At 45.9% G+C, this 15,780-nt stretch overlaps 1 protein-coding gene across 1 annotated transcript in view; it reads left to right on the forward strand.

Moving 5' to 3' along the window:
* The window catches only part of LOC142585539 (glutamate receptor ionotropic, kainate 2-like), a 371,129-nt gene that overhangs the window by 298,809 nt on the left and 56,540 nt on the right, over positions 1 to 15,780 (forward strand). The window contains exons 3-5 of the mRNA XM_075696355.1: positions 4,687 to 4,938; positions 13,331 to 13,509; positions 15,410 to 15,463. Of these exons, the coding sequence (XP_075552470.1) occupies positions 4,687 to 4,938; positions 13,331 to 13,509; positions 15,410 to 15,463 (485 nt within the window). The remainder of the gene's footprint in view (positions 1 to 4,686; positions 4,939 to 13,330; positions 13,510 to 15,409; positions 15,464 to 15,780) is intronic.

Genomic DNA, 15,780 nt, shown 5'->3' on the forward strand with positions numbered 1-15,780 from the left:
GGTATCAGCGTTTCTACGAAAGAAATCGAGAACACGTTGCTATATTTTAGCTATATGATTGGCTGACCTCCACCTATTTACGACTCTTCTTCCTGCCTTCCTTTGTAGTGAAGGTTGGCAACGCCTTCGTGTATACGCTGTCACGATTTCAAGTTTACTACGTATACTTAAATACGCACGTTAACGTGATGCGATAAGTGAACTTCACTGTTCCTGTATAACTGTATATCTTTTATTTTGATCACGCCATCGCCCGTGAAACTTATCAATCGGCATAACGCCAATATAAGCAGAACAGCCAGGGACACCTGTTGAAGAAAGACGTTGTGCGTCGACCGACGACCGGGTTGTTTGGCGGTATTTTTCATAACAGCCGCGAAGGGGGTTCAGCCGGTAATTACCACTTTTGTGGTCACGCTTCAAACTACGTTCGGCTTTCGCCGTTGTTTCTTAATTTAGGCAGGCACGTTTCTTTCCTTTTCTTTCTTTTTGTTTGCTTGTGACGCCGCCCCCTTTTTGAAGTGGCTTAGACGGTTCCGGTAACCCTAATTAAACCTGTTGCGTGGAACCTGTTAAAGCCGTATACGTGGAGCGAGTGCCTTTTCCTTTTTTTTTTCGACGCTCTCTTGTTAAGCCATCGACCATCATGCAGCGACCTGTAATTGCGTTAAACTTCAAAACGCCGGCGTGCTCGCTGCCGCTCCCGCCCCCACTTTGTGTACACAAGAGTCGTGAGGGCAGGGACCACCGTGCTTTTCTTTTTTTTTCTTTTCTTTTTTGTATTTGTTTTTATTCCCGACATCACCCTCTTGCAGCACGCACTCGGATAGTTTATTTTTTTTTAGCTTCGCTGTCGAGGGGCGCTGAACCCACTTGAGATGCGTAAAACCGGCCCCACTTGACGTCTAATTGCTGAGCACACAGCAAGCGAAGGGCTCAATATTTGCGTGCAGCGGTGTACAACCTACGGCTCCGAATCAACAAGACAGGTCTGAGAAGAATGCCTTAACAACAGGCCCGCTGGGATTTTCTTTTTCGTTCGATTCTTTGATGCTGGGATTTTCGTCCTAATCCACGCGACACCGTCTTGCGGAATATAATTAATTTTTGTCTCACCATATCATAATTCGAATAAGCTGCCCCAAGCATGTGCCAAAGAAAGCTTTGCTTTATTAAAACCTCTATTTTGTTTCATATCCGCCAGATAATGCTGCGAATATTATTAGAGAGACTTTCCTCATTGCTCGCATTCATGACCAAGAATATTGCCTCTCAATAAAATATTGAAAGAAGACAGAGATCTGCGTCACGCTGCTGCATGTAACATTGAGTCTCATACTTTTATGTCGCAAAATATGACGTCATTATTGCACGACGGGCGTTGCTGATCTGTACATGTTTACAACCGAACGAGCCGGGTAACACTGCGTCCACACCGCGTCGCTCGCGCTGGCCACCACAACACAGCGCGTTGCATACTGGAAGACTGCGCAGACAGTCGTTGAATCGACACAACCTTGCGTCCATAAGTTGTTGTTGTAATCTGTGCAGTCGTTATTCTGTAGAAAGCGTCTCCAAATCAAAAACACATCCGCACTGCGAGACGCTCTGATCAACAGCTCTATACATGACTGCCCTACTTCCGTATACCGTACACATCATCGCCTTCTAAGCATGAAACGGAGTATAAGACATCTGTCTTATGCCTTCGTAGCTTCCTCTGTTGGGCACACGAGGAAACGCGCCTCTTTGCGCTCCTTGTCGAAACGAAATCCTGACATGCTGGCTGTCATTAAGGAGAAGCAGCGTGCTCAAATCTCTTCCTAATGCCACGTTCATTGACAACTAGCTGACACCCGAATGCGGCGGCTGTCGTACAAACTAACAATCCTGGAAGCTAAGCTCATTTTTGTGTCGGTTAAGTTCGAACGCGGACGAGAAACATGTCAATTTGCTGCAAGCTTTACCTCGCGTGATTGCTTACAAGACGGTTGAGCTAAGGCCGCGAACGCGGGACATGCCCGTGCACTGCCTCGTTTTAAGCGAGTTCAGATTTGAGCTGAATAATTACGGAGTGCGATATCAGTGAGACCGCGCGTCTATTTGTTGTGTTATAGCGTATAAGCTGTGTAACAAATGAAATATGATTGTGTATATTAAAGAACAAGGAGGAGGAGGGGAATGGTGCCCTGTAGTGTGATGGGAAAAATTGACGGCACCAATATATATATATATATATATATATATATATATATATATGGACGAAACACGGCATGCACTCCCTTTTGATGAGCTGCAAATCGCGCTCTAAAAATAAAATAAAAAAAGAAAGAAACAATGAAAGGAAGGAGGAAAGGAAAACCAAAATAAGAGAACTAAATAAAAGGAAGGCCCTCCGGTCGTTGAAAACGATAGGCAGAAGATAAGATTGTGACCACCACATCAGGGGTAATTACGCTGTCTACAAAAGTGGCTGGAGTTCAGTGGGCGTGAAGGCGATTTAGGCATGCTCAAGAAAACTGGGGTAGTCGGGTACAGAAGGCTGAGTGACGGGGCACGAAAGGGCGTTGCTGTCCGTCTGGCTATTGCTTTCGCCAATCTTTGAGGCAATGTTTCGCGCGATCTAACACATGGTGGGAACAGTAAAATGGCACATCTAGCAGCAGACGTTTCTTCGGCGACCTGTGAAAGATATTCTAATGAGTTGAAAAGAACAGATTGGAGCACCCTTCGAACATATTCAGGTGCGCATCAAGCATGCCTCTCAATTTTATCTCTAAATACAACGTTTTAGAGACAGCGTAAATTCAATAGAAACACAGCTACATTTCTGATGATGGCTTTTTCAACAGCTTTTGTGTACAGTGGGCTGTCATGAAAGCACGATTGTATACATGTAAACGGTCGATCCGTGTCTTTCTTGCTGCCGTTGCAACTCCCAAGTTTTAGACAACCACGCGCATCATTAAGGTTCCGTCGCACGAATAGGAAAACAAAGGGGGAGCATTGAAAATAACGGCCAGCCACACGTTCAAGAAAATACTTCTCGCATTGTATTTCAATTTAATTATACTTCAATGCATTAAAGCCTTTTGATCAAAAAAGCACCTCAGGTAAAAAAAAAATCCCTAACGAATGTTATAACTGCTCCTTCCATTGCGCTGTTTGCGGCCTTTAATAAATGTCACTAACACTGAAAGTTTAACAAGCTGATCAGCCTCCAGAGTTATATCCATTACAAAATGACGCAGGCGAAAAGTAGGAAGACATATACAGAACACGAGCATTGATTTGTGGCCAAGAGAGATGCTTTTTTTTTAAATAGGAAGCTTGACATGTTTCCCAGGATGATAACCTGTCGTGCTACTACATTTGTTGCACGAGTAATATAATTTCTACAATCATAACACAAAAAGAAAAGAAAACGCTACATAGACCCACAGACACGTGCACACACTGAACCTGGTCACCAAATCTCAAAAGTTTCAGAAATGTTGTTGTGGCTCACAATGTACAGGCAATGTTTCTTTACGAGCCGAGAATGTCCGCAGTTTAAAGCCTGATTCGCAGTGCAAATGCAACGCAGTCTTTAGATGTTATCCAAATAAGGGCTAGTTCCTATCAGTTGTAACGGCTACCTGAAGTACTCGGGAACAGCGCACAAATCATATGAAAACGGGCACAAAGAAGACACCCACCGTAGTGCCTTTCTTTCGTCTTCGTTAGATTTCTTCGCAGTACCCCTGTACAATGAGCAACCAAACAGCCCACATGGAAACGCTGCACGAAGACTGCTATTTAAAGACACCGGAACCATGGAGGATCCACGAGATATCCATAATAATGAAAACAATCTTTTCCAGTGATGCACACTGTTATGTCCCAGCAGGAAGTCAACATGAGCTACATTTGTCAACAACTTGGTCCATGGTGTCTCGTTTCCAGTCTAAATAAAGAGTCACCGTGGACAGACTCACTTGAAAAATGTTCTCCGAGTCAAGATACTCCGAGCCACATGCTTCGTTGCACAAAATTCGATTTGTGCACCGTCCTGAGTGATCATTTAGAGTGTTCCTGTGCATCCACCCGTGTGTACTCATTGCTCACGCTCTCTCCATTTTTCCTCTTTCTATTTCCTCCGTTCTCTTATCCCCCAGTGTAGGGTAGCAAACCGGACGGTCCAGTGGTTGACCTCCCTGCCTTTGCTCTCCTTGCTCTCTCTCTCTCTCTCTGTTTGTCCATAGTGTCAATTATGAGGGGTACGAGCACGTGGTGCCAGTTTGGCCAAATAACGTTCGGTATATCTAACTGAGCTCCCTTTCGGTGCTTTGTAGTCTCTCTCTCTCTCTCTTTGTTTGTCCATAGTGTCAATTATGAGGGGTACGAGCACGTGGTGCCTGCTTGGCCAAATAACGTACAGTATATCTAACTGAGCTCCCTTTCGGTGCTTTGTAGTCTCTCTCTCTCTCTCTCTGTTTGTCCATAGTGTCAATTATGAGGGGTACGAGCACGTGGTGCCAGCTTGGCCAAATAACGTTCGGTATATCTAACTGAGCTCCCTTTCGGTGCCTTGTCGTGGGGGGGGGGGGGGGCGAAGCGGATGTGCCTAATAGGTAGCTCCGCGTGGCGAACGACATCCCACCGTAGGTAGCTCCGTGCTCTAATCCTCGCTCTCTCCGCTCGCAGTGTGCAGCTTGCTGGGCACGGGCATCGCGGGCATCTTCGGGCCGTCGTCGGACGTGACCAGCATGCACGTGCAGTCCATCTGCGACGCGCTGGACGTGCCGCACATCGAGATGCGCTGGGACTTCCAGCTGCAGCGGGACGACCTCTCCATCAACCTCTTCCCCAAGCCCGCGGTGCTGGCCAAGGCGTACGTAGACCTCATCAAGACATGGGGCTGGAACAGGTTCGCCCTCGTCTACGAGGACCACGAAGGTAGGCGGGCGTCCGCGTTCGCTCGTCGTGTGCATTTTTTTTACTTGCACTCTTAATCTCGTTCCACATAAGTTTCGCTAAGAGGAACATATTTGCAAAGAAAGAAATGTTCTGCTTACGAAGAAGAATAATTCGTGGAATCGAAGTTCTTGATCGACGACTCTTGCATCAGTGGAGAATCTTGTCACTGCCACTGCATAGCGCTCCTAATTGTGCTCCAGATAAGTTACACTTACCTTAATCTATTAGATCATAACCTTAGTCTTAATCTTAGGTCTTAGATCTTAATCTAGTGCCACATAGGTTCCGCTTACTTAGTCAATTTTATATGGAACGAGATTCAAAGTATAGCGTTAGCACTGACGAGATGTCCCGTCTTGGGTGTCATATGTGCCTCCGATATGTGTAATCACGTAAACTATTACTTGCGGTAGCAAGTCGCACTTTTTTAAAGGGACACTAAATGCAAATATTAAGTCAAACAAAAGTGACAGAATGTTGCTCTAGAATGTCTAAGGCGTCAATATTATCTCGAACAGAGCTGTACTAATCCATCGGCGAATCCAGCGCTCTGTCCTTGCTCGGTTTCTCTATGGCTGTGCGTATGCGTTTCGCGCAAGAGAAAGAAAGCACAGTGCCATCTGTAGGGCGCCGTTTTTCTCAACGATGGCAGTAAAGGACGATGATTGTGTTTCCACCATCACCACTCGAGTTTTCGGCGGGAAATTTGAATCGCGCTAAAGGTAGGAGGACCTGTCAGATCCGATCTTCCTTTAAACTAGGTATTTTCCTGACACGAAACCAGGGCTACCATGTTTTTGGAATGGTACTTTAACAGTCGAGGTCGACTTAATATTTGCAGCTATTGACCCAATAAAAGAAAGTATGGTAATTCTCCTACTGCCTGTGGTGTACCGAATTTTCTTCATGCTCGAAAGGACACACTAGTCGGTGTGTAAATATCGGAATTCAGGAGCATGCGCGCAACGTTAGAAATGGATCAGTGTCGTATTTGGCTGTTGATTGTTGCGTGTGTCGGTGTACCCCCCGTTGTTCGATAAAGCTGTGTGCCTGCACAAGCTCCGACTTACGAGAGAGATCATGGAAGCGTTCTTTATGTCAATATGTCAGTTGAATGCACAAATTGCGTCAGCCAAGCGTCGACTTTATCACAAGGGGAAGTGGCATAGTTTGGAAGTGTTTAATCATTCATTTTGATTAGTCAGCCTCGCCTCGAGAAAAGTGTTCGCACCTACTTTCGTCGCTTTTGTGGAAACGTACAGGGGAGCTGGCGAGAATACCTGTGATTTTCTTTTCTTTTTTTTTTTCTCGTCCAGTTTTTCTTACTTAATGTCGTTCTTTCTGGATAAGAGCTTCAATTGTGAGTCAGCGCTTGTGTTTGTTGCCTTCGTTTCCTGTCCGTGTCTTTTCGCGTTCTCTTATTTTTTTTTTTACATTATGGATAAGTACAGGATATCTGCCTTCGGGAACTGTAAGAGAGTGAGTACGCGTCGTGACATGGCCGTCGTGAAAAAGAAATGCTTTAATCGGCGGAAGGAATGAGAAGTCAAGCAGAAACGACGTGAGGGTGCCATTCCTGAAGGCTGCACGCTCAGCGAGTGAGCCGGTACGAAAATTAAGTTATGGGGTTTTACGTGCCAAAACCCAGATCTCATCATCAGGTACGCCGTAGTGGAGGACCCGTAATTAATTTCGACCAGCTAGGGTTCTTTAACGTGCACCTAAATATAAGTACACGGGTGTTCTTGCATTTCGTCCCCACCGAATCGCGGCCGCCGTGGCCGGGATTTGATCCCGCGACCTCGGGCTTGGCAGCGGAACACCAAAGCCACTAAGCAACCATGGCTGGTGTGGGCCGATACCAAAGACTGCGTGTGTTAACAGATACGTGCCGATCGCGAATCGCGTGACCGTAGTCGAAGAAGCGCTGCAGTTCCTAATATCAAAACAGTAAAAAAAATGATGGAGCAGTGTTGCGGCCCGTAATGAATCAATGAAGTGAAAGTCGAACATAAGCGAGTGACAGCTTTCGACACCCGTGCGCAAAAATTAAGAGCAGTTCCAGCTGTGTCGCTATACTTCTGTTAAGTTTAGGTCAAGTCGCGTTTCTCTCTTCTTTCTTTTTTCGGTATGAGGTTTTCAATAATATTTGCGTTGGATATTTTTTTATCCCGGCACGTATCGAAGTCATCCGATGTGCACGTGACTAATTATTTCAGCTCTTAGCGCGCAATGAGTAAGCGTGCAAGAAGCTTACCAGGAAATAAGCTAGCGATAGCGGCTCATGAGCCAAGAGGCTTTTTATTTATTAATTTATGCTCTATCCCTCATTTAGCGTGGCATTACTCTTTGACACGTTCATTATTACCCTGCGGGCTTTCTGTATCAACCTTAACATTGTTCAGAGCTTTATTTATCCAGCAATTACTATACCGACACATTTTACGAAATCCATACAACATGAACATGCATATGTTCTCGCGGCCCTCCGTGATCTGTATTAGGCATGCAGGCCTCATGCCTCAAGAAATGCATCAGATCCGCAGTGGAACACTGTTCTGACAGAAGACAACTCTGATGTTCCATTTGACGCTCTGACGAATACTAATGTTTACGTTGAGGTAAGAGCCCATTAAAGTTAAAGCCTTCATTAAATTTGCTCTTACCATGTTTTTTAGTCGAGCCAGTTTCGGCCAAGTGGAGAACCTGCAGTTCACGCAGTAGAGTGATTAGGTGTTGTACCAGTTTCGGGTCATTATTTTAAATGCTACCTAGAAACTTGCGCAGGCTTAACGTTGCGTTTCCGACCAAGTGACTCGCATTGGAGACCGCAATACACTTTAGCAAAGAGTGGCGTTACCAAAAATATAAAAAGAAACAAAGAAATAAACTCTTCGAAAACGCTGTTTAGAATGGTCAGCGCTCCTTCTTGCCTGTAAGGGCTCAGTGTCAAACGTTGCCCGGAGCCATTTCGTTAAGTCGCGAAAGTCTTGCCATATACTTCGGAGCACGCTTCTTGGCGAACTGAGATCATGAGGCACACTCGCAAAAAGAAATTTCAAAAAAGGAAGAACCACGACGATAGTCTTCCTTTTCGACTTTACGTTTGTTATGGGAGACCAAGATAAGCGCAAGAGGAAAGTGTCAGTTGCTTCCACGGCCAAAAACGCGGGCTGTGTGAAAATACCTCGTCAGATGAGATGACAGTATCTACCCAGAAGTAGTCTCTGAAGTCGCGGTCAAGCAAAACTAAGCCAGAAAAAAAAAAGACATAAGCACACACACACAAAAAAGTCGTATCTTGAAATACGGACTTAAGTATAACCGAGAGAGGCACTCCAACGGACCACAAACGGTGCGATTTCGCTCTCTCTACCGTACCTTCTTCCCGTCATTTGGCCTTCTGTCTTCTTCAAAAACATATTTGGCTTTAGTCTGCGCTTTACCATCTCTTTGATTTTTCTTTCCTTATGTTCCACGTGACGCATTCGGTTCAGGCTCGCGAGATACACGGTCAACGAGAGATAGTACGCGGCTTGGCCATTTCATGAAGTCTTCGGCATGTCTTTCGAAGAAGCTTACGTTTTCCTTTTGACGTCGAGTCTGACTGTCCGGAGAAGCACACCGAAGCGCTCTAGCTCTCAGGAGGAAAGAGCTGAACTGGCAAGAGCGCTGGTCGCCGATCGCATTGCTGGCTGCCATAGTCGACAGGCAGGAGGAAATGTTGTCGATGCATGTAAAAGAAGAAAAAAAAAAGCGAATTGGAGCGTTTGGAACTTCGTTTTTTCCCCCTCCTTCCGGTCGTTCGCTTCCCGTATAGCTCATTTTATCGTCCGTGCTTCAGTCTCGATAAAGTGTGATGGTTATCGCTTCAAAGCTTCTTTTAGAGACCGAAGCAAGCACCCTTTTCCTTTCTTTTCTTTTTTGAGAAGGAATCCCTTTTTACTTTTTTCCGCCGAGCACTCTCTTTATCTCGACTTGAATCCGCCTGTGTGTCGAAGTACGTTTTGTGTGTGTGTGTTTCTTCTTGCTTTTCTTGGGGGGAGGGGGGGGGGGTTAGATTTCCCGTTATCAAATAGCCGCAAGACATTGCGGAGGAAGAACTGCGCTTTAGAATGGCGCGACTGACAGCTATCTTTTTTTTTTCTCATCGCGGATTCGGCGGGAGAAAAGATCTTTCGCTTTCAGAGGGCGCGTGAAAAGGAACGTAAGGAGCGTGGATAAAAAGCCGCGCAGAGGCGCCCGCTAATGCGCATTCTTTTCGGGACAACATTACAAGGCTGGTGCCGAATTCGTACATTCTACAGTGGACTCGGGGCACCACCATTAGCCTTTTCTGTTTTATGCCTCTTTCTTTCTTTCTTTTTCGAAAAGTTCAGGAAAAGTTTGCAGCATTTCAGCCTTAAGACGTGTCCGTACTGTCGTATAAAGTGCTGCGTATCGCTAAAGGTCTTCTCGGGCATACGCTTCTGGACGGAGATGTGCGAGGTTAACTCAAGGGCTGTCTGTTGCTAGGCTGGCCTGCTTCATTATTCCCAGCTCTGTGCTCTAAGCAACTCGGAGCGTTCGGTTCGAGACAGTTTAGTACATTACGCCACAAGGAAGTCTGTTGTAGCACTTCTCATTCTTCCTAATAACGGAGTAAAACGCCGTATTTGAGGCTGCACGTGGCTTGTCTTCGTCCAATGAACACCCGTGTACTTAGATTTAGGCGCACGTTAAGGAACTTCAGCTGGTCCGAATTTCCGGAGTCCGCCACTACGGCGTGCCTCATAATAAGGAAGTGGTCTTGGCACGTAAAACCCCAGAATTTTTTGTCTTTGTCCAATTATTTAGGAATAATTGCCAGCGATAGAATTCGAGGCTCGCGAGCACAAAGTCGTTCTGTGGTTTACAAATTAAGTAGGACGGAGCATGACGTCAAAGGATGGATACTTGGATCACGCGTTGGCGAAACGTCATCGATAACAGATTCTGCTTTCATCCCTGGCAGCCGCTTTGAGAGCGACCAGCTTGCCGCAGTGCGGGCGCATCGGTGTTGAAATACTAATGCCAATACCAAAACACGGTGCAATTTCCGGTTATTCGGGACAGGCTTCAAATATGCATTGAGCTGAACTAATATTCACACATGTCTGCGTCGAATTGGTGCGGCGTTCCACCAGTTATTAGAATTACTATTAGGTTTAGAATTATTAGAATGTCATCAGGGCATATGAGTTGCTCTCTACAGCAAAATCGCGATGGAACGACAGCTTCTAAGTGCAAGTTTTATGAACCGGAGGCGGTGTCGGCCATAGCAGACGCAACCGTGCCTTGATCACTACGCAACATCTTTTTTTTTTATTATTGGAATGAAAAACAAATTAAGGACATTACGCCAGCTTGGGACAGCTGCTTCTTTTATTCAGATCGATAATAAATATAACAGTTCCTGTTATTGGATCTTGCTTCACTTTTCGCACTTGAGCTGCTGTCCAAGTTATCAACCAAAAACAAAGAGTAATTCTTGTTCGTGAGTGTTTTGTGTTGTGCTATTGGGTCTTCGTCATCTGGCAGAAGGATTCTTGCCATGTGTCTCTGGAAATAGAATGCCATCTGTTTAACTCTCTGCGTGATGTGCATCAGCAAGTGAAAAGCTGAAGTTAAAATTTCTTCGTTCAGCGTGGCGACGTTGCTGCGTACAAGCGATAGATACTGTAACTTCTGAACTGCGTCCGGCATTTGATATAGTCTGTGCAGCTGCGTGTAGTGCAGTTTGGACGCTCTTTAGCGTATGGCTTGACGACCAATGCACGGTCAGCAATATGCCAAGCTCTACTCATAGCCCGTGCATTAGGGGGCCGCGGTTATTCACGGTGCTGCAGAATTACTCGCTAATGCCTTGTACCGTGTTCCCCGAGCACCGGCCACAATGAGTTAGAAAAACCTGCTATCATTGAAATGGGAGCCTTTTCAGGACGTGAAGATCCAGGCGAGATTTTCGTGCGCGTCCAACTCAGTGTACCTCTCGCTTCTAGGCGGCGAGATTCAGCGCGGACTCCAACTATTGAGATTCTCGCAGCTGACAGGAAATAAGAACGCCCGATTTTCGCTTTTAACCTTGCCGGCAGCCTATTGACAAAGCTTACCACGCGGAGCAATGTAACGGATACCTTGGCCGCAAGCCACTAAAAGCCATAGCGCGCTAGTGACAGAGGCCTAAGCGTTACTATGAAGATTTACTATTACTTGTATGAAACTGCACACGGTGACGCGTTGCGTGGCCGTCATCGTCCCTATCCTCACCAGCCTAGTTTGCAGCAGGACGAAGCTCTCTGACAACACTGTTCACTTTTCACCGCCTTGGGTCAACAAGGAGAATGGCACCTCTGGTTGCGTAGATTCGCCCGGGCGCCAGATGGGGCCCGTTATAGCCTGGCCAACTTAATTGATCGGTCAGGACGGACAGCGTGCCCAACGCACGCAAGGTAGCAAGATTTGCGCCTGCAATGTGGTGGGAGCAGCGGGATGTCGCGTTCCGTGATCCAGCTTAGTGCGTGTAGCATTTCGCGAGCAACTCATGCATGCTGATCTGCCAGCTCCTTGCTCCTTCTTCCATCATATATCGCTGTCTCTGACATCTTACTCGCTCTTCTCATCACACTTCCGACTGATATTCAGGTGTCAGCCGCGCGCTAGACAGTTATGGTGCGGTCAGCAGGTTTTCCTCTTCTCCCAACCAAACTCATTGCCTCTGGCTGTTCTTTGGAATTTGATTAAGATAACCTCTGCTTTTTAGTCTCTGTTGTCTCCCGATTGCATTTCTATTTTTTGTCAATATTAAATTAATTAATAAAATTTTGGGGCTTTACGTGCCAAAACCACTTTCTGATTATGAGGCACGCCGTAGTGGAGGACTCCGGAAATTTCGACCACCTGGGGTTCCTTAACGTGCACCTAAATCTAAGTACACGGGTGTTTTCGCATTTCGCCCCCATCGAAATGCGGCCGCCGTGGCCGGGATTCGATCCCGCGACCTCGTGCTCAGCAGCCTAACACCATAGCGACTGAGCAACCACGGCGGGTATTTTTTGTCAATGTAACGGAGCACCCTTCGTAAGTACCAAGCTAAGTATAATGAAGCGCACTATGCGCCAAGTCATATTAGTTGTTGACAAAACAGTGCGAAAAACATGAAACCGAAGACAAGATGTAGAATGGACGAGCGGAGACTTCAAACTGACGCTTACAGCAAAAAAGAAAAAAAAATCAAATCAAAAGTGGCGTGGAAAAGTACAACGCAACTCATGCGCCAGGGCCAGGACGATGTAGTGTCATGCACAGAGCCGGGTTAACCTATGGGCTAAGGGGGCCGTAGCTCAGGAGGGGGGGGGGGGCGCATGAAACATGCTTTCTTGACAGGCCCCTGAACAATTTTAAGGGGCCTCTATCGAAAGTTTTGATTCTGCAATAGTAGTGCAAAGCGTCTCCCAGAGAGCGTTCTGCCACGCGGATGCTTAGAAACACTTTAGTAGCAGCCAAAATAGAAGTAAAGAATATGCGGTGCGAGAAGGCAACCTGTCCTGCGCGCACAGATTATATCTTCCTTTGCTCGACCAACCATCGCAAGCAACCTTCCTCGCTTGCCAACTCCGATGTAAGAGACCAGAGTTTACCGCATAGTACATGCAATTCTTCGTATTTGCCTCGTCTGCATGCCACATATGCAGAGTAGTTTAAAGTGTCCATGTATAACTAAAACATTTGTTCCTTTACAAGATGCAGTTCTATTTGTCTTCAGGAAAGCCGATGGAATAGTTCGTGGATTTAAGACTAAATTCATTGTTAAACGATAGCGACTTGACCCTTAGACAATAAGCATTATATAACAACCTAACAGAAGAGAAAATGTTTTGTCAAAGCAGAACTGTTGCGAACCATATATCAAGATGTGATGTATTCCCTCGTATGCATGTTAATAAGCCTGTAAATTTTTATATGTGAATACACTTGAGTACAGCAGACAAACCTGCAACAATTTACCTATTCGGCATCTTAAGCGATCACTGTGATTGTCGTCGTCGTCATCATCATCGTCATCGTCATCATCAAAATCATCATCATCATCATCATCGTCGTCGTCGTCGTCGTCGTCATCATCTCAGGGTCCCCCAAGCATATTTAGCCCGGGCCTTAAAACGTCTTAATCCCGGCACTGTTCACACAAGTACTATTGTGAACCATATAAACGATTTATGAACATGCATATCAATTATGAAGTCATACAATGTCGCCGAACTTTCTTTTGTTGTAGGTAACATTCGCTCTTTTGTTCTCATTATGATGCTCTACCTTATGCGTCTTTGTGTGTTTTCCTTTTTTTACTCAGGTATCATAAGGCTTCAGGATTTTCTGAAAGAGGCCCGGGGCAACGATTGGCACATCCAGATGTACCAGTTTCACTCTGGTCAGCCGTACCGGGACCTTTTCTGGAAGATCAAGAAGACAAAAGAAACACGGGTTGTACTGGACGTCAAGAGGGAAAACCTTTTCACTGCCCTGAAACACGTAAGCGAGTGGCCGGCAAATTATTTTGAAACTCTTTTCATTTGCTTTACTAGATGCCTCCAGGATGATCAGTGTAGAAGCGTAGATTAGATTGTGTGTAGATCAGCGTAGAAGCGTAGCGTGTAGATTGTTCATAATTAAAGCAGAAAAAGAAATGTTGCAGTAGAGAGGAAGTGAGGGACGAAAAGACAACGGCGTTTACTAAAGACCAACTGCTTGTTCTTCCAAGCAGCAATTTATAGTGTTTGAATTCAACAAAACTTACGACGCTATATGGTGCTCTTAATAACGAAATAACTTTCTTGTATCTATCTCGTTGCTTCACAAAATGCTCCGATATAAGAAGCCAATGAGATATTAGTAAATAATTTCAGATAACTTCAACAGAGAAGAAGCATATGCGGACGTTATGGACGATATCCCTGCGATAGGAATGATATTTCTTTCGGAAGGAGTGAAATGAATGGGTAGCTTACGCCTGCATTAATACAGTTTTGGATGTGGAAGGCTTCCAATAACAGTTGTGCAATAATCATTTGGTTGTTAGACAGTTCCGTTGTCTGTCCCTTCCTCTGTTCCAGTGCATTGCATTGTTGCTGGTTTTCTGCAAAATAAGTGCAGTGAGACAGCCTGGTACCAACGTCCCAATATGTTTAATACTGCCGACAGATTGCGTGCGCTTTTGGTAAAGGCAGAAACGTAAGGCAGAATGGTGATTGCGATATCCTAGCATCTAGTTCCTAGAGTTGTGTTGACGTCATGGCGCTGTTCATTTTCAACAATACAGGGTTCTCGGAATTTCTGGCTCTAAAACACAAGAAGAGGGACTCAAAAAAATAGGAGCGTTATAGCCATGTTGATCTGCAGGAATGATAAAACCTTCCACTGACCATAAGTGCGACTAACACAGCTTAGGTATATGTTGCTGAAAAAATGCTGCTAATTAAGGGATCGCATATATCTGGGGATGTGAACTGCTATCTGTTCAGTCGTTTTAATGGTCAGGGATTCCAGGCTATCTTCATTTTTATGCGCATCTGGGGACACTGCAGTGTTTGTGATTAATAGAATGGTTTCCACCACGTCAGATGCTGTTCCGCAACCTCCTTGAATACATCGTCTTGGATGTGTATTAAAGGCATTTTGTTTCAATATTAGTTCAACTTGCGTTCCCTGCCTCTGAAAAGGAAAGTTGTCCCATGCCCGTAGCTGGTAATGTGTAATGAGTAAACAGCGTCACTAAGTAACACAATCTTCAAGCAAGCTCTCTGTAATATGCACCTAAATTGTAATCAAGCGGCCAACAACGCGAGGAAGACGAGCCCACATTCATAATTCTGACGCGTAGCGCTGTTTATCGTTATCCTTTACACACGCTTCAGAACGTTATAGTGTATATTTACTCAGCCCTAACGTTGTGACAGGCGCCTTTATCCAGCTACTGCTATATTTTCATTTAAGCAGCCCTCTTGTGAAATTGAATTCTGCGATGAGCTATGGCCGCAGAATCGCAGCGGTACAACTAATGAGCTCCCGTATTTGTTGTCCTACCGCAAGACGCCCGCTGCTTCAGGTGCAAGAGCTTGCCTTGACGGGATATTTGTCTCCGCCCGCTGTGTGACGAACAAAAACGACGGAACACCGCGACTAACAAATTAAGTTACAGTCTCACGCAGGCTGTGAAGGCTAATGAATTGTGACATCCTACCGCAACGTGAGGATTACGATAAACAAAAGCCCAGAAAAGCCAGGCCGTGCGGACTCAAAACCTGGCGCGCCGGCAAAATGGACCGCTAAACGTGGCGTCTAATTAACTCAAGCCGTTCTATTCTTTTTTTCCCTCTTCTTTCCTTCCTTCCGTTCCCTTCACCTACCCTCTGCACCTCAAAACAAACTGCAGGCGCAGCAAGTTGGCATGCTCACCGAAAGCCACAGTTACCTGATTACATCGCTGGTGAGTGCCACTTTTCCCACAGCGCACCGGTTTGCCAAACCGTCGCCTCTCTCGCAAATCATATCACGCAGGGGCAAAGCGATGGGCGGGGAAGCGAAGCGCGCGCATGTTGGTGGCGTCTCCCTCCCCCTCTCCCCCCTTCCGCCCCGTCGCTCGGCTTGTTTCTTCTCCGGACTCCAATCTATTTGCTCAGCAGCGGCTCTCCCTCCTTCGACCGGAGCTCGCCGCCTCCCTAATGGCAGCTTGTCACGTAGGGCCCCAGATACACACTGTTGAAGGTGGCCGGCCTCTTCCGTCAGCAATACTGCCTGAAGCCG

The sequence above is a fragment of the Dermacentor variabilis genome, chromosome 6 (assembly GCF_050947875.1).
Source record: "Dermacentor variabilis isolate Ectoservices chromosome 6, ASM5094787v1, whole genome shotgun sequence".
Lineage (NCBI taxonomy): Eukaryota > Metazoa > Arthropoda > Arachnida > Ixodida > Ixodidae > Dermacentor > Dermacentor variabilis.